The sequence below is a fragment of the Fundulus heteroclitus genome, chromosome 13 (assembly GCF_011125445.2).
Source record: "Fundulus heteroclitus isolate FHET01 chromosome 13, MU-UCD_Fhet_4.1, whole genome shotgun sequence".
Classification (NCBI taxonomy): Eukaryota; Metazoa; Chordata; class Actinopteri; order Cyprinodontiformes; family Fundulidae; genus Fundulus; species Fundulus heteroclitus.
This window is the reverse complement of record NC_046373.1, coordinates 15,807,790-15,830,127: the sequence shown is the minus strand read 5'-3', so window position 1 is coordinate 15,830,127 and position 22,338 is coordinate 15,807,790. Positions and strand designations below refer to the sequence as shown.

The 22,338-nt window shown below is 40.2% G+C and overlaps 1 protein-coding gene across 1 annotated transcript in view; it reads left to right on the top strand.

Annotated features, from left to right (window-relative positions):
• The window catches only part of pard6gb (par-6 family cell polarity regulator gamma b), a 49,501-nt gene that overhangs the window by 4,527 nt on the left and 22,636 nt on the right, over positions 1–22,338 (top strand). The window contains exon 2 of the mRNA XM_012865941.3: positions 4,347–4,569. Within this exon, the coding sequence (XP_012721395.2) occupies positions 4,347–4,569 (223 nt within the window). The remainder of the gene's footprint in view (positions 1–4,346; positions 4,570–22,338) is intronic.

Here is a 22,338-nt window from a genome sequence, read left to right as displayed (position 1 = left end):
TTTCTGTGTGCTGGGTGCTTGGCAGGTCGTGTTTGGTTTTCTCAAGAGAAGCTGTTTCAGTGATAAGCTTATCAGGGATAACACTGGAGGTGTCTGGCTGCCTGTTCGGGAAGCCTCAGCGAGAAACTGCTTTCAATCACCTAAAGCTCTTATCACTGAGTGTGTTTGCGTGTGTTTTTTTTGGGGAGTATATCTGCAGGTAGGTGGGGAGGGGTGGTAACGTTTTTCTTCAACAATGCCTTTGATTCGTCTAGTACATACTAAGTCTTAACATCTTAAAAAAATTTCAATTTCCTGCTTTTTTTTTTTTTTAAATTCTAGTTATTTATTTACCAAAAATCCATAAAGTCGACCTTGACTTGCAGAGCGTTACATGAGGAAGAAGCAAGTGTTGGCCAAAATAACAAGTTACCCGTCTGCCTCTTTCTCCTGTGTGTCGGTTAGGAGGCTTCCCGACATGTTTGAGCCTGTTTGGCATCACTTTGTCCTGATAGGCCAGGAGGACAAGTGATGTCATGTTTGAGGTGATGTATTCTTAGTATTAGGTTTGAGTATTTAAGCCTGTGAGTGATCGTGCCATGTCGAGGCTTGCTCCTGGCCTTGAGGAGGAGGGGGGGGTGGGTTTGCATGTGAAAACCGGTTGAGCACACGGAACATGACATACAGTACCAAGAAGTCTTTCGTAATCGCAACGCTGACAGATCTCTGATATGAACAATTTGGTAACTCAAGTTTAACACGTCGAAGTCTTGCATATTTAATAATGGTTGATTACGGCCGGGGTTTGCCTTTCCACGACGCTAACAGCTCCTACCAAACACTGACAGAACCGGCTGATTGGCTTCGTGTGTCATCCGCCAGTGTGGGTTGAGTTTTATAGTAGTTTAAGCCCAAATTGGGCGTCACTTTGGCATAAACCTGAATCATAAGTAGTGCGTCTCCCTGCCTGATGTAAACCTGGCTGGAAATTACTCCCACCGGGCATCCCCACTAGATTTTATGTGAAATTCAGGCATCATCTTCTAAGTACTGAGGTGGTCTCAATGTATTTTCTGGCCCTCTGCTACCATGTCAGCACCCCCCCCCCCCCCCCCTTCTGTTCTGCCCTGATCATCTCCCTGCTTTCTTTCTTTGGTATCAGCTCTCTTCCAATGTAAGCTGATGATTATAGTAACAAACGGCTACAAATTGCCCCCTTAAATCACACACCAGAACTGCTGTTGTTGTTTTTTAGGTGTCCTTTTGTTTTTTTGGTTGTATCTCTGTGTGTATGAGTCATAATTCTTTTTTTGTTCTCACATATATTTTGCCCAGCCTTGATGCTTGGATGTTTCACTGACCTACCCTAGGAAAGCCAATGCACAAACCCGTGCTTCTTAGTGCAGATGCTTTGTATTGTGACTAGAATAAACTAATTTTCATTTTGATTAGCCCTAATGATTGACCGTAAAACCAGCCGGTAAGCAATACTTATTAAGAAACCAGGTTACAGTAACAAAAAACTTAATGTGTAACTTGGCACAGTGGGAAGAAGATTCTCAAAGTTTGCTAGTTTTAGTGTCGGTTGCTATGTTGCCATCCGATTGTCATGAGAATTTGAGTGAACTTTTTAAAATGTTGCAAAAAAGGAACCAAAAAGAAAAGACTGCAAATTAAACAAATTTCCCTCCATTGGTTTGGAGCGAATTAAGTATGGTAGGCAAAGCGTAATTTCATCAGAAGTTGACGTTACACATGGCTAATAAACAGGAAGTACAGGTTGCAAACTAGCATGGACCTCTCATCCAAGAAAAATGGAGTATTTCAGGAATCTGTTGCTATCAGGCAACTTGTAAGTGTTCTGTCACGTTCGCTAAGTCAGAACAATGTGTTTCCATCTCCTGTTTTTGGCATTTACCTATTTTCAGAAAAGCCACAAAAAAAAAAAAACACCCCATGCAAACTTGCCAAGTTGAGTTATTTCGAATTTTGCTCTTTCGATCTACCTTTTCTAATGCAAGACTTCAAAATGCACTTAAACCCTAAAACAACTGCTGTTTTTAGTTACACGAGATGTGGCAACTGGTAATTGAAGATGCTAAAGCTGGGGGGAGCAGATGTCCCTGATTTCAGTTTATCATGATGGACGAAAAAAATCGCACATAACAAGAGGTACCTACCTGGACCTACCGCGCTCCCGACGGAGTAACAGAGCCGAGCCCTCCCCGGTTTTCATTGCAGGATTCTGGTAACCTTAAGCTAGTGTAAAATGGTAACTCTGCAATCATGTCTTGAATTGTCTTTGTTTTAAAATAATAGTGAAATTGTTTAGATGCTTATGCATATAAACAATTAACTGCAGCTCAAATCAGGAAGACCAGAAAGAAACGTTCATTGCTGTTCTCATGGCTTCTTGTAGATCAGCTACAAATGAGGAAGAATTGCTCTGGCCTGAGACAAGCTAACAATGTGAATCAGTTAAGATAACTCAAAATCAAAATATCTTTGTGCCCCATAATTTTTGTAGTGCACAGCTGTTTAGACTTTGTGCCGTTTGCTCAGCTGAACAATGGTTGTGCCAGCTTTTCTTACGTCATTTGAGTGCTCCAAATGTTGTTTTTGTCTCTCCAGCCTCTAAAACTCTCGCTCCAACAGAACACCTTCTATCTGCCACTCACTCTTATTGCCTTTTGTTGTTTTCGGGTAAGACCAGGCAACCTCAAGCAGCAGCCGCTTTTTTACGACGGGAGGAATTTGGCACCCTCAGTTTGCAAATTAATTGTAGAGACGAGGCTTAATGTTCCTGAGGTAGTATTTGCTTGAACAACAGAGAGTTTAAGATTGTCTCTTAGTGAGGCACGAAGAAGCTACATACAAATATATATAAAAAAATATGTTTTTCAATGCATCATTGTTCTGATTTTACTTCTAATACCCTGTGGATTTTTATCTTTTGTGTGCTTCAAATGGAGAACTCACTAAAAAGCCCTGACTCATTGATAGTTAAAACCGTAGGGGAAATCGCATATTTAATAAGTATAGGTGTGATATTTAGGATATTTAGGTGAGAACTTTTTTTTATATATATATATATATATATATATATATATATATATATATATATATATATATATATTATATATATCTATATATATATATATATATATACTATATCTATATATATATATATATATATATATAGGTAAAACAATTATACCAGGCTTTTTAAAACCAATTCATTTCCTCTCTTGGTTCGTACAGACATTTTTATTAACTGCTGGTTGTTTGCAAACAATAATTGAAATGTAATACTGTACATGTATTGGTTTGTAGTTCGACGAACTATTTAAAAGAAGCATTGCAGAAGTTTAAAGGTTAATATTGTTATTTCTTTCCCTTACATGCCCTTACAATTGCCTGAAGTTTTAAAATGAGTTTTCCTCTAATTATCACAGTTGCCTCTATAAGCTCCATTAGTCAGTTTAGCGAGAGAACACGGGCTAACTTCAATATTTATGACTTTCTTACCTCAGAAGTCATTATGCCTCCAAGCAAAAGGCCTGTCCTGTTGCAGCGGCAGATGCTTTTCCTCTTTCCCCATGCACAACACTTGTCATTTCAACTTGTCGCCACATGGGGCAAACTTGTGCAAAAACACTCTGGAACTTGTACAACGCACCTTTAAGACCCAACCGCTGCATCTTAAAGGAAGTTAAGCTCAGGCTTTAACTAGGCCTCGCCACAGCATTTTTATTTACTTTTGTGTTTGTATTCAGATCTTTTATCCCAGCTCAGGTTATATTTTCTCTGATGCCATATACATCAGGGAGTAATGAGGTCTAGGTGTCGTTAATGAAACAATGTCAAAATTTTTTTTTATCATTTCACTGTTATCACAATTAAATCAGGATTTAACAAGAGGGCCAGCTGCTTTGTATTAACTAAAGCTTATCTTTGATGTAAAATTTGTTTTGATCTGAAACATTCAAGTCTGACAAAAAAAAAGAAATCCATACGGGGACAAACACTACTTCATGGTTCTACATATGTCCCGCCTTGTTTTGAATCTGTGCTAACTATTTAAGTTCAGCAGTATCTCTGCTTCCAAACAGTTTATATGACTCTTGCTGAAAAGGAAATTAATTTTTTTGCTACTGGCTGTGTTGAAACCTGTTTTCCTAAATATAAGTGTTTTTTTTTTTTGTTTTTTTTTTTATTTGTGCATCGTTCAGAAGCTTTCTTTGCCATGCCTTATTTGACGTCCATTTACAATCCCACTAACCGTGTCCATTTATGTCTTCTAGTGGTGTCCCATTTTTTTTTTTTTTTAGTTTAATGTCTTTTTGTCTCTTCTTCTCTCTCCTCAGTATGGAGCCGAGTTCCGCCGGTTCTCTGTAAACCGGTTCAAGCCTGGCAAATTCGAGGAGTTCTACAAGCTCATCCTGCATATTCACCGCCTTGCGAATATAGAGGTGATGCTTGGCTACGCCGACACCCACGGGGACTTCCTGCCGATTAACAACGACGAGAACTTTTCCAAGGCGGTCGACTCTGCTCATCCCCTCCTCAGGGTATTTGTGCAAAGACGAGGTACATTTTCCGGACGGTGCATTTCAATGCCGTCTTTGCCTTTTTGTTTTTGCAAAAGCTTGCGGAGACAATTTGTGTCTTTTTTTAAAACTTGTTGGTTTAAATATCTTGGAACCGTTAAAAACTGTAAAGCAGGGGTGTCAAACTCATTTTGGTTTAGGGGCCGCATTCAGCTTAATCTGATCTCAAGAGGGCCACACGAGTAAACTCATTGCAAGATTAAATAGAACTAATAAATGTGGACTTGTTGTTGATTTTTATAATAAGTTAATTTTACTTTTACACAATATATTATGAATAATCTCAGCGTTTTTAAGAAAAGTATGTGCAATTTTAACAATACTTTTACTCAGTTAAACATTTACTTGTGCATTATGCATAGGAACTGATCACAGTGATTATACAATGTTGAAAAACATTTATTCACATTTTTTGGAACTTAAAAACACTGTTCTGCATGACAAAATACATCAAACAGATAAAAATTAAGAAATGATTTGAATTTTTCCACACCTGAAGCTTAATCTGTTAATTAAAACACAGCGCCCCTCGTGGACAATATAGGAATTGCATATTTTCAATTAAACGAAGTACATGCTTTTTTCAATAATTGTTTTATCATTCTCTTCCTTTTATCTTTTCCATTTGTGAAAGTCAAATCTGATGAGCTCTTTGTGGGATCGTATTGCCACATTGCCAGACAGGACACTGGAAAAAAAAAAAAAATAATAATAATAATTTATAAAAAAAAAAAAAAAATTTATAATGATAATGCATTTAGCCACAGGGCCGGATTAAATTGTTCGGCGGGCCGGATCCGGCCCGCGGGCCGTATGTTTGACACCCCTGCTGTAAAGCAATCATCTATTTTTTATTAACTCCACCTTGGGTTACAATTACTCTGCCGACTTGAAGGGGAAACAAATTTCCTCAATCAATTACATTTGCCCCGAGGCCCATTCTGTTTACTTAATGCAAGACTTTGTTCCTGTTCTTTTTTGTCCCCTGCCCTCTTATTTATCGGATCAGTCTCGGACTGTGTCTGTCTGCCCAGCTAAGTCCTGTGCTTTATCCAGAGGAAGGCCTTGCAGGCAGACGAACAGACACAAACACAGAGAGAGAGGGAGATCAGTGCCTCGGTAGCCCCATAGAAATCAGGTCATTGAGCAAAGCCTGCGTCCCGGCATACCAGACATTACTGTGAGACAAAAGATCTGCATGAAAAGGGAGGCTCCTCAAGGAGCTCCCTATGTTGGTGGGTGCCTGTGTGCTTGCATGCGTGCGCGTATTTGTTCAATCCCAAAACCCACAGAGTGCTGAATGGGAACCGAGTCCTCTCTCTCCGTCTCTTGTCATTGATCCCAAGTTTGGAGAGGGCCTTGACCGCTTGCCAGAGAGCCAGCCTGCATACAAATAAATCCATCAACATTCGCGTCTTTTCATACTCTCAATCCTTCTTGGAATGTCCCTCGCTGGGTTGTGTAATGAGTGTGTACACTCCAGGGTATTGTTTTAATAACAGTCCAGTGGCTGACATTCAAAAGCTATCCAGCAGCCTTGTGAACTGCAATGATGTGGGTTTCCATCTTTTTGATGCCAAAGAGGCCCAAGCTCAAACTGCATTACCCATGTTCTGGGGTTATAATGCTATAAGTGACATCTAATTGGAAAGCAGTTGTTGGATTGTGTGTATTTTTATTTTTTTAAAGGTGCACTGAGATATTGGCTGGCTTTGGGGAATCAGACCATTTTCAGCTATGATCCGTGGCCTGTCGGAAACTCAAAATGACGATATTTTTCATGCGATCAGTGGACACACCATGCCTAATCTATAGCAGGTCACACTAACCACCACACTCTTCAGTGGGGGAGTTGTTACTGAATGGAAAAAGCATCATAGATGGCTATTTAGAAGGATATCCATTATTTCGTGCCTGGCACCTGTTCATTTAGGCTGCTACAGCATGGAGTTAAACTTCAGGTGAAGCTGGTTATTTGACTCAAATGTCAAATAGGGTTGGAGATCAGAAAAGACAGATCGAGGCGTCTCTAATTTGTTTGTCTTTGCTATAAATTGTAAAATCTTGCTTTTACTGCTCTCACACATACACACTGTGTGACGTCGCTTCTGTTCCTAATACAAATAACTGCTCATGGCAGGAAGGCTGAAAATGCTGCTAAATTGAATTCTTAAAGAGAAATGTGAATTTTCAAAAATTGGTCAAAAATTTCATCAGAAATTGGCCACAAATCTCTCATCGGTGCATCTCTGCTGATTTTAGCATTGTGGTAGTACATTTATAGATGTAGTTTCTGCAAAGTCATACATCTTACTGTTCTTGTGTTTTGATTGACATGCACATTTTTGTGGCGGGGGATCTGCCTTCTTTAGGTGCAATGTAATCTGCCTTTTAATAAAATGCTCTATATTGGTGGTTCTCAATCCTGGTCCTCAGGACTCACTGCCTTGCATACTTTAGGTCTTTCCCTGCTGCCACACACCTAACTTCAATGAATGGGTGGTTAAAAAACCTCTGCAGCATCTGCCTGCATGCTGATGAGTTGGCACAACCATTTGAAACGGGTGGTCTGGAGCAGAAACACATCTAGGGTAGGACAGTGAGTCCTGAGGACAAGGACTGAGGAACCACTGCTCTATCACGCTTAATTTAGAAAGTAGAAACATTCCCTTAAGAAGTTAAATAAAAGGTGGTCTGGGAGTTGCACAGGACAAATTTCTATGACAGGAGGCAATACATTACCACTGATCATGGTGATGTGGTTCAGAAGAATGTGCGGCTCGAGCAGTCTGACCATCCTGTGGATCTGCAGCCTTTTGTTAGCAGCCAGACAAAGAGGTGAATGTGTGGCTGTGAGAGTACCTCATTCCTCAGAGCAGATGCCCCGCACCCATTGTGCTACTGGCATGAGAAAGCGAGCGTCATAATGACTGTATCAGACAGTACCACCCTGTGAGTGCAGGTCATCGGTGGTGTCACCGTGTGTCTGCTGTGACCGGTGGGTCAGCAGACCACCCCGTGTGAAAGGGAAAGCTCATAACTGCACATTAACAGTGGCACTCCACCAATAAAAGCAACGTTCAATGTGAATCGATGGGCTTTGATTTGGATATAAATTTAAAAAGGAAAATAACCTTTGAAGAGGTTCCCATGCTCTCATTTACCAGGATGGGAAACTAAATTGTCACCTCAGATTGGCGACAGACAGTTCAGACTGTAAACTGGGGCTGTTTCAAAGACTTTATTAGTGTTAAAGATAAAACTTGAAAAGGAAAAACCAACGAATGATTACTGAAAGCAATTAGATTTGAATTAACCCCTAACCGAGGTTGTCGTATTTCATTGCTCAGCGAAAGATGGGCTCCTCCACCCTCAGTGTCCAGGAGAGGCCATCTGCATCCCTTCTCCACTCCTCCTACATTCAACAATAGCTACGGCAACATGTGCACGTCTCTTTTATCTACCTGACACTCCCTCGCAGGCCTGGTTTTCTGTGAAGTCTCGGCAGCACGTGCCATAGTTTTGTTGGGATGGAGTGATAATCCTGCCTGAGATGCATGATACTCCCCCCCCCTGTGGGGATTGATTCTACACTGATGACCTTTACTCAGACAAAGCAGGTTACAACCGTGTGGCGTATTCCCAGGAACCTTTGTAAGCGCTCGGTGCAATAACCACTCGTCTGTTGTAAGAGCAAAGAGATGTAAGGAAGAAGCATTGGGTGCTTTCAGGGGAAGCTTCTTTGATAGTTGTAGGAACTTGAGAGGTTGCCATAGGACAAAAAGCCTTGGAGGGCTTTTTTTTCTCTTTTTTTTTCTTTGGTTACCACCACAAATAAGAACTCACAGGTAACCTGATAGCCAACTCGCTATCATGGTTAATTCATCTGTCAAATAGGACCAAGAACTCTGAGCCCCAAAGTCATTTTATTCCTTTGTTTTGTTTGATGGGGGCATGAGAAGGTTTCAAAATGTTTTTAGAAAGTAATTGTTTCAACATAGAGAGGGTGTTTGAGAGACCAAAGAGTAACACAGTGCTGTCCCACCCTCTGTTGTTGCAGCCTGGTCGGTCAGCTGAAATTAAGCCCCCCAATCGCAGACAGTCACAGCTTTGAAAATAAAGACGTGGCGCCCTTAACTCTTATTGAAGTAACACTTCAACAAAATTCAGGTTTCAAACTACAAGTTGCATGTCTATAAAACAGCAGATAGTCCAGCTAATATTAGCTTATGTTGTGTGTGTGTGTGTCTAAAGAGCAACAATAAAAATAGTATAATATTCTGCACCATGACTCCTGCTTGATGTAGGTTGTGAAATGAATAACAAATGTTTTAGATGGCATATTGTGACTAATAACCAATTTGCTATACTTTTACACTAGTAGAAATAACAGTTGATTTTCTGTTTTATTTAAATTAAAGCTAGCAGCTCATGTTTATAATTGACAATTAACCCATTTCAAGGGAATTTTCTATGTATATGTTGAATACTAAAGACAAATCGACCCTTATGGATTTTAAAAGTATCCTAACCCCATCAAAGTACTCTTGAGGACCTAAAATTCAGGTTTGTGTGTGTGTTTTAATACATATCTGTTAAGTAACAGATTTAGAGCTACTTTAAAAGCAGAACTGATTAAAATTTAAAAATCATAACCTATTCTTTAATTTCAGAGATAATGTGGTCCATCCCATTTACTGCATGATCCACATTAATTATATAATAGTATTTGCCAAGGAACAGATGCTTGAACCCTTTCAAATAAATGTAAGCTTTGCTACAGCGGCATAACCTCACACATAAATTAGGGGGAAAAAAATTCTGAAAAGTATTTTGTTTTGTTTTTTCTCCCATATCTCCTAAACTACACTTACGTCTAACAATTGTTTTACCTCCACAACTGTGGCAGTGGTGAATTTCTTATGCTCCATTGTGTTACTAAGCAAGGGTTTTGTTCTGGTTCTTTTCTGCATTTTTCAAGCACAACAAGCTGGCAGCTGACGGGGAAAAGAGGCAACATATATAAAACAGATTTATGGTAAAAGACCATCTCTGTATGTGGAGCTTTCCGGTCAGTTGCTTGGGCCTCAATTATAAAGGTGAAGTCATGTGTAATTCAATGAATGATTGACTATAGGGTGTTTAAAATGGTGTCATGTGTATCTTTTGTGCGTGAAATGGCTAAACACTGAGCTGTAGAAATTTAGCAGCCGTTTTCCATCTTATCCAAAAACAGAAAGTATTGTGTTAAACTTCAGCGTTTGTAGCTTTTGGGACTGCTACTCTTACCCAACAAGGCTGACACTGCGTGAAATGTGTTTCTTGGAAAATGATGGGAGTACCCACTGCTCATTCATGTCCCCGGCCAAACTGATGCAAATGTTTGATGCCGATAAGCCTTAGCGCTTTCTTCTCCAACCGTGTTATTTTAAGCTCCGATAACTTTACCGGGAATGTGGAGTTCTGCGTCTAACCTCCTTTTTTTACTGGTATTTGTTAAAAAGAAACTCTTGTTACTTGTATTTGCCAAGAAACATTGGTTACAAAATTTTAAGGCTGTTTGAATGATTAGTACTGGAAAAGGTGCTGATGTGTTGAGAAGTTTTGAAGGTATGCAGAAGTAAGACTGCTGGTAGTTTATAGATGCAATCAGAAATATTTGACACGTTAAACATTTGAACAAGGTTTTTGGGTTAGTGTAACAATGTATTTTTTAAGATACCCATGTCAAAAATTAATTAAGACTTATATAAAATCGTTTTAAAGGTGCATGATGGTTGTTTTTTTGCATGGGCAAAAATTGGTTCATATGATATCCATCCATCCATCCGTCTTCTTCCGCTTATCCGGGGTCGGGTCGCGGGGGCAGCAGCTTCAGTAGGGAGGCCCAGACGTCCCTCTCCTCAGCCACTTGGGCCAGCTCCTCAGGAGGAATCCCAAGGCGTTCCCAGGCCAGCCGGGAGACATAGTCCCTCCAGCGTGTCCTGGGTCTTCCCCTGGGCCTCCTCCCGGTGGGACGTGCCCGGAACACCTCTCCAGGGAGGCGTCCAGGAGGCATCCTGACCAGATGCCCGAGCCACCTCAACTGGCTCCTCTCGACGTGGAGGAGCAGCGGCTCTACTCTGAGTCCTCCCCGGATGACTGAGCTCCTCACCCTATCTCTAAGGGAGAGCCCAGACACACTACGGAGAAAACTCATTTCAGCCGCTTGTATCCGGGATCTCGTTCTTTCGGTCACGACCCAAAGCTCGTGACCATAGATGAGGGTAGGAACGTAGATCGACCGGTAAATCGAGAGCTTCGCCTTTTGGCTCAGCTCTCTCTTCACCACAACGGATCGGTACAGCGCCCGCTTCACAGCAGACGCCGCACCAATCCGCCTGTCGATCTCCCGCTCCATCCTCCCCTCATTCGTGAACAAGACCCCAAGATACTTGAACTCCTCCACTTGGGGCAGGACATCCTCCCCAACCCGGAGAAGGCACTCTACACTTTTCCGGTTCAAGACCATGGTCTCGGATTTGGAGGCACTGATTTTCATCCCGGCCGCTTCGCACTCGGCTGCGAACCGCTCCAGTGAGAGCTGTAGATCACGCCCTGATGAAGCCAATAGGACCACGTCATCCGCGAATAGCAGAGACGCAATCCTAAGGCCACCAAAGCGGATCCCCTCAACACCTTGGCTGCGCCTAGAAATTCTGTCCATAAAAGTTATGAACAGAATCGGTGACAAAGGGCAACCTTGGCGGAGTCCAACTCTCACCGGAAACGAGTCCGACTTACTGCCGGCTATGCGGACCAGACTCTGACACCGGTCGTACAGAGACCTGACAGCCCTTATTAAAGGACCCCCGAGGGATCCTGTGGGGATTTGAAAGATATTCAAACTTTAAAGAATGCTGCAAGGACCTTTCTTTTTCTTCAGCTGTGATGAAATCCCATCCATGTGATTAGGGGGGAGAAGCCGAGGGACAAGTTTGTTTCAACACACCTGAAGGTTCATGGGTAGATGATTTCCAGAAAAGCGTAGCATTTCAAGAGACACCGTTACTGACGTTTTAAAACTTGTGGAACAGATAAAAATCTGCCAAAATTCATGAAGGGTTCTTTTGTAATTTAGCCAGGACTACTAAGAGAAAGCCAGTGTGACTGCCAGACACGTACAGGGTGACTGGTACTGGTACTTCTGTGGCAACAGTAACAAAGGCTCTAAATTACTGAGAACTTTGGAGCCAGACTCCAAGATTCGCGTCACTCTTGACCTAAAAAAATGTCAAAAGCTGTCTAGAATGTACCAGAATGTCATGATTGTGATCTTGCACCATGGATTTACGGAAACACCAGACTATTTTAAAGAGGAACTTGATGCCTTCTGTTGTCAGATTAAATCTTGGTGATCATTGGACTTTGCAGCAAGGCCGTCAACAGGAGCTTCAGGAACATCCAGGAGTGTCCCTTTGTCACCGGATTTTATCCTGCTTAAAAATCTTTGGTGGGATTTAAAGTGGGCAGATTTATTGAAGCTGTCAGACATCACTGCGTAGAAGGCTTTTGCACATGAAGAATGGACAAAGCTGACTGAGAAAACTGGGGAAACATCTTTTCATCATTTATTAGACGTTTTAGATGCAAAATACTGAAGCTAGGCATTGAACATTTTTCATTTGAGCTGCAGCGTCCAGATGACACAAACATGCATTAATAAGTATTTATTGTTGTATAATTAGCTTTTTGATTAATGGTAGTTTTAAGCCATTTGATGGTTACGTCTTTCCAAAATTTGATCCCATTCTCATTTTGTATGACCTTCGCTCGTATACTCTCACCAAGACAGAGTTGTCCTCATCCCACTGGTGTCGGGGCTGGGTTCTGTGAGGGGAAAATTCTGCTGTTCTGCAGACGGCATCGGTGGACTGAACACAGACTAAACTTTTTAACAAAGAGCAGAGACCCCTGTTTTCAGAAAAGGCTAAGAGTTTAAATAAACAGAGCTCTTCGGTTGAGCCAAGGTCGTCTCTGTTTGGCTTCATATGCAGCATGCCAAGGTTTACAGCTCCAGCAACCCATGGATCAGCCAAGCTAAAGAGACACATGGAAATGTAGCACAAGTTTAAAAAGAAACAAAAAAAACCCCACCTCTGCAGGCAGATGTCGTTCTACATGTTGGACCTGGCAGTTTCCTGAAGATCAAAAGGAAATATCCTGCTCTGACCTGACCTTGTCCGCTTGTGCTGTTTCTCTTTGCATTGACAATGTGTTACCAGAAACCCAAGCTGCTGAGGTGTCATGTCCACTCACGCTGGACTCGGTTTAAAGGAAGTAACCCAGGAAAACCGAGACAGCCTGATGAAATTGTATGATAAAAAAGTTCACTGGTTGTTTTTAGTACAGTACGGTATTAGTCATCACCTTTATGCAGCTGCCTCTGTGCATTGTACGGTGTTGACAGGCTGTCCTGAATTTTAATTTTTACCAGCTGATATGGTTACTTTGAGGGGGGAAAGAAATTCATGTTTGTAGATTCTCTCTTATGTTGGGATGCTATGCTTAGGTTTATGATTAATTTACGGAGTTTAAAGACTAAGCTAAGTGCCTTGCCCAGGGGCACATGCGATAGGAGGAAGCAGGAATAAAGTCCATAATTTTCTGATTGCAAGATGACAACCCACTGAGCCACAGTTGCCCCTGTATGGATTGTAGATTTATCCCATTTAACTACAGCCACACTTTGATTTCTCAGTTAGAGCCTGGAGTAAATAGTTTTTTTTTTTATTATTATTTAATCATTATCATGATTCTATATATATAAATAAAAATAATAAAACCAGATATTAGATTATGCTAAACATCTTGCACCTTAACAAATTGTACACTGGTAGGAAGACCTAAGTTGTTGCTGTTTTTGTTTTATTTTTTGATTTCTTATGCTGACCTTCTCAATAACATTTTTGTTTAATTTCAATCTTCTTCTTTTTTGTCTTAATCCTAGAAAGCCTGTTGTTTCTAATGTTTTTGCAAACCTGTTTTTTTTTTTTATATTAGATGCCATGCTAAATCAAACACTGAATACTACAATATTTAAGTTTTGCTCTTGATTTTAGCATTGCTATAGATTTAGGCAAAAAGCATAAAATTTGGTTGCAGTTTTCAAGTGTTTTTTTTTTTTTTATAGTATTATTTATATAGCACCAATTCACAACACATGTCATCTCAAGGCACTTTACTAAGTCCAATTCAATCAAATCATACAGATGGGTCGAAAAGTTTCCTCTCTAAGGAAACCCAGCAGATTGCATCGAGTCTTGACAAGCAGCATTCACTCCTCCTGAAAGAGCGTAGAGCCACAAGGGTTATCAAAAATATTGATACTCTGAAAAGTATCAATACTCAAATGCTTTATTCAGATATAATAATAATTTGGCATTGTATCGATACTACATTTTTTTTAGCATATGAGGCAAACAAAGAAGGAAAACCCAAAGATCTTGACAAGCCTGTGAGCAAACAATGCTTGAAAGTGGTGAAAACAAAGTCAAGCACCACAACATACTTGGCTAAATATCTCAAACATGCTATTAAGCATGTGTTATATTTGAGTTATTTATTTAGCATTTATTTGCACACTTATTTAAATTATGTTCCATGTTGAGATTGAAAAAGATTATTTTTTTCATGTTACTAAAATATTTTCTCTGCCTTTAATTTTCTTTTTTTCATCCCTGTCATATCGAAAAGGGTATTGACTATTGACATTGATTTCAAATTTTTTGTATTGTGACCACCCTAGTAGCTATAGAGGACAGTCGTCTCCATTGTCCATGGCTTTGCAGCAATCCCTCCGATTATGCATGAAGCGACAGTGGAGAGGAAAACTCTTCTTTAACAGGGGAAAAAAACTCCAGTAGAACCAGGTTCAGTATGAACGGTCATCTACCTCGACCGACTGGGGGTTAGAGAAGACAGAGCAGAGACATGTATTGATCCAGGAATCCTTTCTATGTTATATGGTAATGGCAGATGATCTGTCCCCCTGGATGATGTCACAATTAACAGACGCCAAACCTACTGTGAAGAGGGAAAAAAAAGACAGAGAGAACATAAAGTTAAAAGTTGAAAAAACAACAAATGACGCAAAATTGGAGAACAGTAGGAAAACTGAGCAGAGTGAGACAAATGGACCCTGATGTCCTCCAGCAGGCTACGCCTATACCAGCTTAACTACAGAGATAGCTCGGCAACACCTAAGACACTCCTACAATAAGCTTTATCAAAAAAGGAGAGTTTTAAGGCTAGTCTTAAAAGTAGACAGGGTGTCTGCCTCACGGACCAAAACTGGGAGTTGGTTCCACAGGAGAGGAGCCTGATAGCTAAAGGATCTGCCTCCCATTCTACTTTTAGAGACTCTAGGAACCACCAGCTGGTCTACTGGTTGGGTAGCGTCTGCTGTCGGGTGCTTGACAGACGTCCCGTCCCCTTAAAAAGAGCAATTTGGTGGTAGTTTCTTTATTTCCAGACCTTAATAGATGAGTTTTCATGACTCTTAATATTTCTGACCAGCCCATTTTGCTGTTGTTATTGTTGTTGTTGAAGACGGAAGCGTTTATACAGCTTCTTTAGGGCCAGCTGTGTGCAGCAACAGGTTAGGGATGGGGTGATGCTGCATTAGTTAATGCTCCATGTACTCAATAGAAACTTTTATAATTTTTTTACACTTGCTCTGGCATGTCATTAAAAGGACTTTAAAACCAAAGTAACAGTGGGGCTGGACGTTTTTATCACTTTTGAATCTGTAACTTTTCACATTTATTGATAACCACCCAGTACTAAACCCAACGATAATTACTTTTCATTGTTTTTCACTCTTTTAGACATTTCCATTTAAGTCCAAACCCTTTTTTTCTGTTCTTTTTCAATAGTGTTTTCTGGTGTTTTAATCTGTGTTGCTGGATGTTGTGAATTGAGACTCACCAGTTCAAACAATGCATCATAGCAATCAAACCTCTACCCACCGGTCAGGCTGTAAATGTGCATGGACATGGTGAAGTAGCCAGAATACACAATCTGTGTTTCTGAAACTTCATAGAAAAGTTAATCATACTAAGTTTTAAACAGGGCCTTTCATTGTGAAAACCAGGATAGTTAGAAACGGTTCAGTTTCATCATGGACCTTTTTTTTATTATTATTAATAATGTTAATCCAGAACCTACTGTGCCATATGACAACTTTCAACTATCCAAAGTCACTTTGCAAAAAAAAAAAAATAATAATTTTTCCTCATACCAGCGCATCAATTTAGTTCCTGTATAGCTACTCTCTAGTTGCTTTTCTTTGGAAGTTCATCATTTATCACCTTTTCTTTACATAATTTTTACTTTTTTACCTTCCTGGATATGGCCATGGCGTTTTGCAAGTGTCTCCAAGCTGGATGACAGTAGAGCAGTGCAGTCCGTTTGGCTCATCGTCTTGATATGCATTCTGGGCATTGCTTTTTCTTTTTTAAGTAGCTGCTCAGACTGATCGTCATCCTTTTCATTAGAGGCCCCAGGCCTGACTCAACCATCGAAGAGGACAAGTGCGGGGAAAACCGCGGCAGACAGAGGGGAGTCTGCCTAACAGTGAAACACCGACAGAAAGTGGGGATAAGAGTGAGGATAGAACGCGTTATTATGGCTTTTTGCCCTCAGAGGCGACTAAAATACGATGTAAAAGGGAGAATTTTTGTAAGATTTAAATGGCTTTTTAAGTAATGTTAACTAAACATTTGACCCTTCTAGCTCCAAATAACCGTCCCCCACTGTGCCAATAATCCTTTCAGGTTGCGTAATTATCGGAGTGGATGAGCCTTTCAATAAGAACCTGTGTGGCCTTTTTTCTCTGTGTGTCGTCCGACAATATCTGTCGCAGTTAAAGTGTGATGGAAATGCACGATCCCTGCCAGGAGCCCCACAGAGCAGCGGCAGCCATGTCTGGTGTCGGGAGGCCTCTCTTTGTGCGTCTGACTGCATCGCCACAGAAGACCAGATTGAGGGACATCGTAAATCACGGCAGCCGACACAGAAAGCCATTAAAACGCGAACCCCACTCCAGTGCTGAACATGTAGCACTTGTCTTGTTGCTGGGTCTCTGCAACTTTTTTGGGGGGCTTGAAGGTTTCGGCCATGCAGTGCTCCTCTTTGTTGTTTGAAGCCTCGGATGGGAGGGTCTGGCGGTTTAATTAAACTCTTGTTGTGTTTGTCAGGACTATATTGGAGTTTATGTTTCCTAAGTCTCCGCTTTCATTTTGGTTTACGACCTCTCTTTGAACCGCTCCTCCGCCCGCCCTTCCTGCTCTCCCACAGTGAACTTTCCAGACGTTATGTGACAGGAGTATCTGTTACACACCCCTCCTACAGTTTTTGTCCGTTTTTAAGAAGTATTTTAGAAATGTCTCCCTTTAAACCTTAATCTTAACATCATTCACTTTTGGCAGGGGCCATTCAAGTAAAATCGTGTGTTTACAGGTAAATTAAGAGAGTTTATCTGCTCTCTGGTTTCTGTTCAGCTTTTAGCTATTTCCAGAGGTGTAAGTACGCATACTTCATTACCTTAAGTAGAAAGTTTGGTTATTAATACTTTACTGCAGTAAGTATTTTTTAACCTACTTTTTACTTCTACTTCTTGCATTTTCATGCAATTATCTGTACTTTCTGTTCCTTACATTTTGAAAGTAGTCTCATTACTTCTATTTTATTTCAGCTTGTTTTCTTTCTGGCATGTCAACAAGAAACCAAAAGAATATTCAGATAAATAGCGTTCCCCCGAACAGTGATTTAGATTGTGGTTGGAGGCAGTAATGCACAACAAAAACTTAAGAAGAACGAAACCTTTAAGAAGAACATTGCATTTTTAGGATTATTTGTTTCCCGCCCCCCTTTTTTTTCATTCTTTGATTAACCGCTTTAATTAATCATTCCCATTGACAACACTATCCATACAAGGATAATGAGTGCAGTGCATTCATTTTCATGTCCAGTTTTCATATCCAGTTGCCCTCATCTATTCCTGTAGCTACGCTTGGATGTTCATGTACATTCCAATAATAAGTAAAAGATTACTGATAAAATGTCTCTGAAGTTTGACTTTGAGCACCAATTCTTAGACATCAGATTTTCTGCTCCATTAAACCAATATTGATGCTCAGTATTGCATCTATAAGGACCTTTTTTAATATATTTGGATTGTATTAAATGGTTCGTGTTCAGTGGATAAATATGTGGGTGAAACAGCCAATCCCAATTTTTTCAATATTAACATCATACAATACGATTACAGTAGTAATTGCCTTTAGATGTATTTTTTTCTACTTGAGTAATAGATTACTTTTTACACCTCTGGCTATTTCTGATTTCTCTTTAAGACCAACAATAAAAGAAGATATACAATTGTAAGACATGTAATTCAGATAGTAAAGCTACATATTGCAATATCTATTCCAATTTATTAGAGCTGGGCAAAATATCAAGATTTTTAAAAAATATGTATATGAAGAGGATTATATTGAGATTATCTAAGATGGAGCATCTTTGCAGTTCAGTCTTCCTGTTAGCTGCTCAAAATCTTACTCTCTCTCTCTCTTGCAGGCTGAGTGAACTGCAGACATAGAATAGAGTATCCTTTATTGTTCCACAATAAAGGATTTAGTGTGGAAATTCATTGTAGAAAGCTCAGCAAGACTGAAAAATGGCTCATTTGGAGTCTTTTTCTCTCTCGGTTTCACCAGCCGCACCAAAGAGGGCTGCTGTCAGAGTAGGGTTTGTTCGCCCTGTGCACCACTATTCAAAGAAAATTACTCTAACTTTTAACATGGACGTGATGTGATGCCCCACAGCTTTCCAACTTGTCCTTCTTGATAAACATGACCTTTACACACCGGCGTGTCTAGCTGACACATGCGATTGTGTCTCTTTGTGCTGCTGTTGTGGCGAGTCTCAGAGAGCTCGGTTGCTGAGCCGAAATGTACTTTGTCCTGCCGTCCGCTCGGGTCCTGCTCTGGTTGTTGTGCGATGGATATAGCCGGTCCTTCGGGGACAAACAAACAACTTCCTGAAGCACCACCACCGCCGTAGCCACTCCTCAGCAGCCTGAACCTTCAAAGAGAGAGAGAAAAACAAGATGGAAATGCGTCTGTCTGCCCCCCTGTGCTTCATGGCTTAAAGGGGAAACTCTGATTTTTGTGACTCGTTTTTGTCTCTGAGCTCTTTTTGGACAGCTATAGAAATTGTCTATTGTGAGGATTAACTGGATTAATTTTCCTTAATTGTAACTTTTTTGTTGACATCCTTCCCAGTTTGTTTTGTTCTGCCTTAAACACCAATCCAATACCACACTAGGGCTTTTATAAGTGGTTCGGTTGGGATCACTGCCGCAAGAAGGTCCTGGGTTTGAATCCCGGCCTTGCGTCTTTCCGGGTTACCCCAGCTTCCTCCCAAAGCGTGTGTGTTGCCCTGTGATGGACCGGTAATCTATCCAGGGTGTGCGACGCCTCTCGTCCAATGACAGATGGAGATGGACACCAGCTCCCCCATAACACTGCAAGGATTAGCAGGTTTGGACAATGGATGGATGCATGGCTCCACAACATTAGCCAACCATGATATGCAATAATTATGGTGCAAAAATTGCATGATTTAGAATTAATAGGATGTATAAATGTCTATGGCCAGATGGTGTTTACAGTTAATGAGGGGAAAAACATGTAATTCATTATTTCCATTTTACTGATGTGTTTTTTTTTAAAGAAGTTCCTTCTGGTGAATGTCTGCTGTTTTGCTGCTGAAACAACTTGGTTGCAGTTTCTTAATGGCTTCGCCACCGTATCGCCTCTTTCTAAACCATTTTTATGCTGCATTAAATGGGTTGTATCTCTAAATATAATACAGGCATGGAGAGCCCGAATGCATTGTACTACCTCGATAATTGGCCGATGTTGATTCTAGAAGCAGTTTGTGGCAAAATGCGTTTTGTATGCAGTGATATAACGATAATTTGTCATCAATCTCCCTTTCTCATTAATCTATTCCTTATTTAATAACTTACTGACTTGCTGGCTCACTTACTGACCCTACATGAATACTGAATTTGACTAATAAGTAAAACTTCTGCAATTTTTAGATGGCTGAATAAAGTGAACCGTTTGTGACCAGAGTTCAGCGCAAAAATAGGAAACTGCTGATTTCTTTTGGGTTTTATACATGTCGTATGAGAGCCAATTGGGATGTTTCTGTCCATGTTGTGACTCAACATTGTGCTAAAATACCTTGCTAATTAATTTCTTGCATTTTCTTGCTCTATTTTTTTAATGGTTGCATAGTTGAGAGTCAGTTGTACGTTTTTTTTTGTGGTTTTTTTTGTTTTTTTGGGCCTCAAACGCATGCTGTAAAGCTTGATGGTGTTCTGTAGTTTTCTCAGGTTGTCCTATTGTTTGATTTTCATTTTTATCAAGAAGTGGATCTGTTCAAATCTTTTCCTTCATATTATAGGTATAATTTACATTGGTAAAAATCTGGACTTTATAGACTTTCAGTCAGATTTAGCAATTCTAACTTTCTAACTTTCATCTGCAGCCCTAACTGAAAATGTCAATAAATTATAAACTAAATCCCCTAATTTCTAAAATTATATGATACAGAGCTTAGACGTAACCATTTAAATGCTCTTAATGTTAGAATTATGTCGTTAATACTGTTCTTTTAATTAAAGATCTCCATTTATCATCATCTTTTAATATCGTGATAGAACTGTTGTGTGAAAACCTCGTAGCCGACGGTTCAGCAATCAAATGAGCTTCTTTTAATGCATAAATCATCCCAACTAAATGATAGACAACAGATTCCAGGAAAGAGACGGGGAGATCGCTCGATACGGGAAAGCAAGAAAATTCCCCCAGCTACATTTTTGGCTGAGGCATGAGAAAAGCGAGGACGAGGGTGAACATTTGGGGTTAGGGAGAGTGGGGAGTTTGCATGCCGGGTGGGCGTTTAGTGGGTTTTAGAGGGAGGAGCCGCTGGTTTGTGTAGAGACGGCTCGCTGGGACGGCTCACTGCAGTTCCTCCTTAATTACAGCCCTGCTGGAGGACAAGACAAGGCCGGGCATGCTCCCTATGTGTGCGCAACAGTGGAAAACTCGCACTAATTCACACGTTTTTTTTTTTTTTAAAAGTTGCCAGCACAAGCGTAAGCTTGAGCAAAGGATTTGTGTCCTACAAGGAAATCCCAGCTCGCCTAATTGTAATCAAAGTGTGCAAATTGACTTTAAATGTGTGCAAGTAGGGAGGGCTGCAGCTATCAGATAATTCAGTGTAGTTTCCTGTTCATTTTTCGCTGATTTCTCATGAGGGTTGTGGCTCCAGTCGAAGTAAACGTAGAACCGTTTGGCTTCATTCCGCTTAATTTTAGATTTGAACTTTTAAATGGCCAACATTTCTTAGAGGTTATACAAAAATCCCGTTAATCCCTCGAGGAATCTGTCTACATCCACTTAGTCTGGCTTAAGAGACATCATGCAGCTTTTGTGCATCCGAGTTCAGCGAGCACAACGTGAACCTTGAGCCTTTTGTAAAGAGTTATTTTCAGCGTCCATAATTACAAAGGAGGGACTGACTCCGCTTCTGGACTCTCACCGCAGGCGAGCTCGGCTTCAGAGCCACCCGGCTGATGACGAGAGGTGCACAGCTGGTCGCAAAAGGAAATATCTGGGTGATAAACAACACAATTTCATCCTGAAACTGTTTTCTTTATATATATATATATGTAGGTGTTTAATTCACAAATTTCACATATAGAAGGGCTCTTTCCTTTTATATTTCTATAGCAGGTCCATGTGGTATAAGTATGGGAGTCTTTTGCAAACATGCACACAAGTGTGACCCAGTGTGTGCAAACATTTGGCCAATACAGTTGCTTCCAAAAGTACAATTCCAATAAAATATATTTGTTTCTGGTTGTAATGTCACACAATGTGGAAAAGTTCAAGGGTGTGAATACTTTTGCAAGCAACTGTATGGGTGTGCCCATTAGTCTCTTTTTCTGTCTTTTTGGAAATGTATTTTCTAGTATTTAGTTTGACAGAAGACAGAAGTCTTAAAACATTTATGGGACAATACCTAGTTCATAATGGGGTCACAGTTAGTTTTTTTTGTTTTGTTTTCTAAGTGAAATGATTTGTGTCTGTCCTGCTAAGAGGAAACTGAAAGTTTAAGGATTTTTATGTTATTTGTTTTACTTTTCTGGCATCTTTGATTAAATAGGAGCTAATTTGTTGTTTTCTTAAGGAAAAATTGAGGGAAAACTGCTGATTTTAAAAGCATCGCCTGGGTATGGCTTGATGCAACGCGGCACTAAAGATTAAATCCAGATGCAAATTTCTCTGTAAAAGGAAAACAAAATTCACATAGAGAAATAAAACTTTTCTGCTTTCCTGTGAAATGTATGATCATTTCTTTTACTTATTTTACTGTTAGGAGAAAAACTGACTTCCTTGACTACTTTGAACATGTATCAGCACGCTTCTTGGATGTTCTGAACTTTTATCTTGCTTTTTTTTTTTCTTTAAAGATTACTAGCTTCAGACTGCAATCTTATCTGTAGAAACAGTGCAGCAGTAATGTGCGTAATCATTGTTGTGGGTCTACCCTTATTTCTTTCGATTTTTCTTTAGCAGTCAGACTTCTGATAATTTCAAGTCAAGACACTTTGTTTAGTGAGGACAAC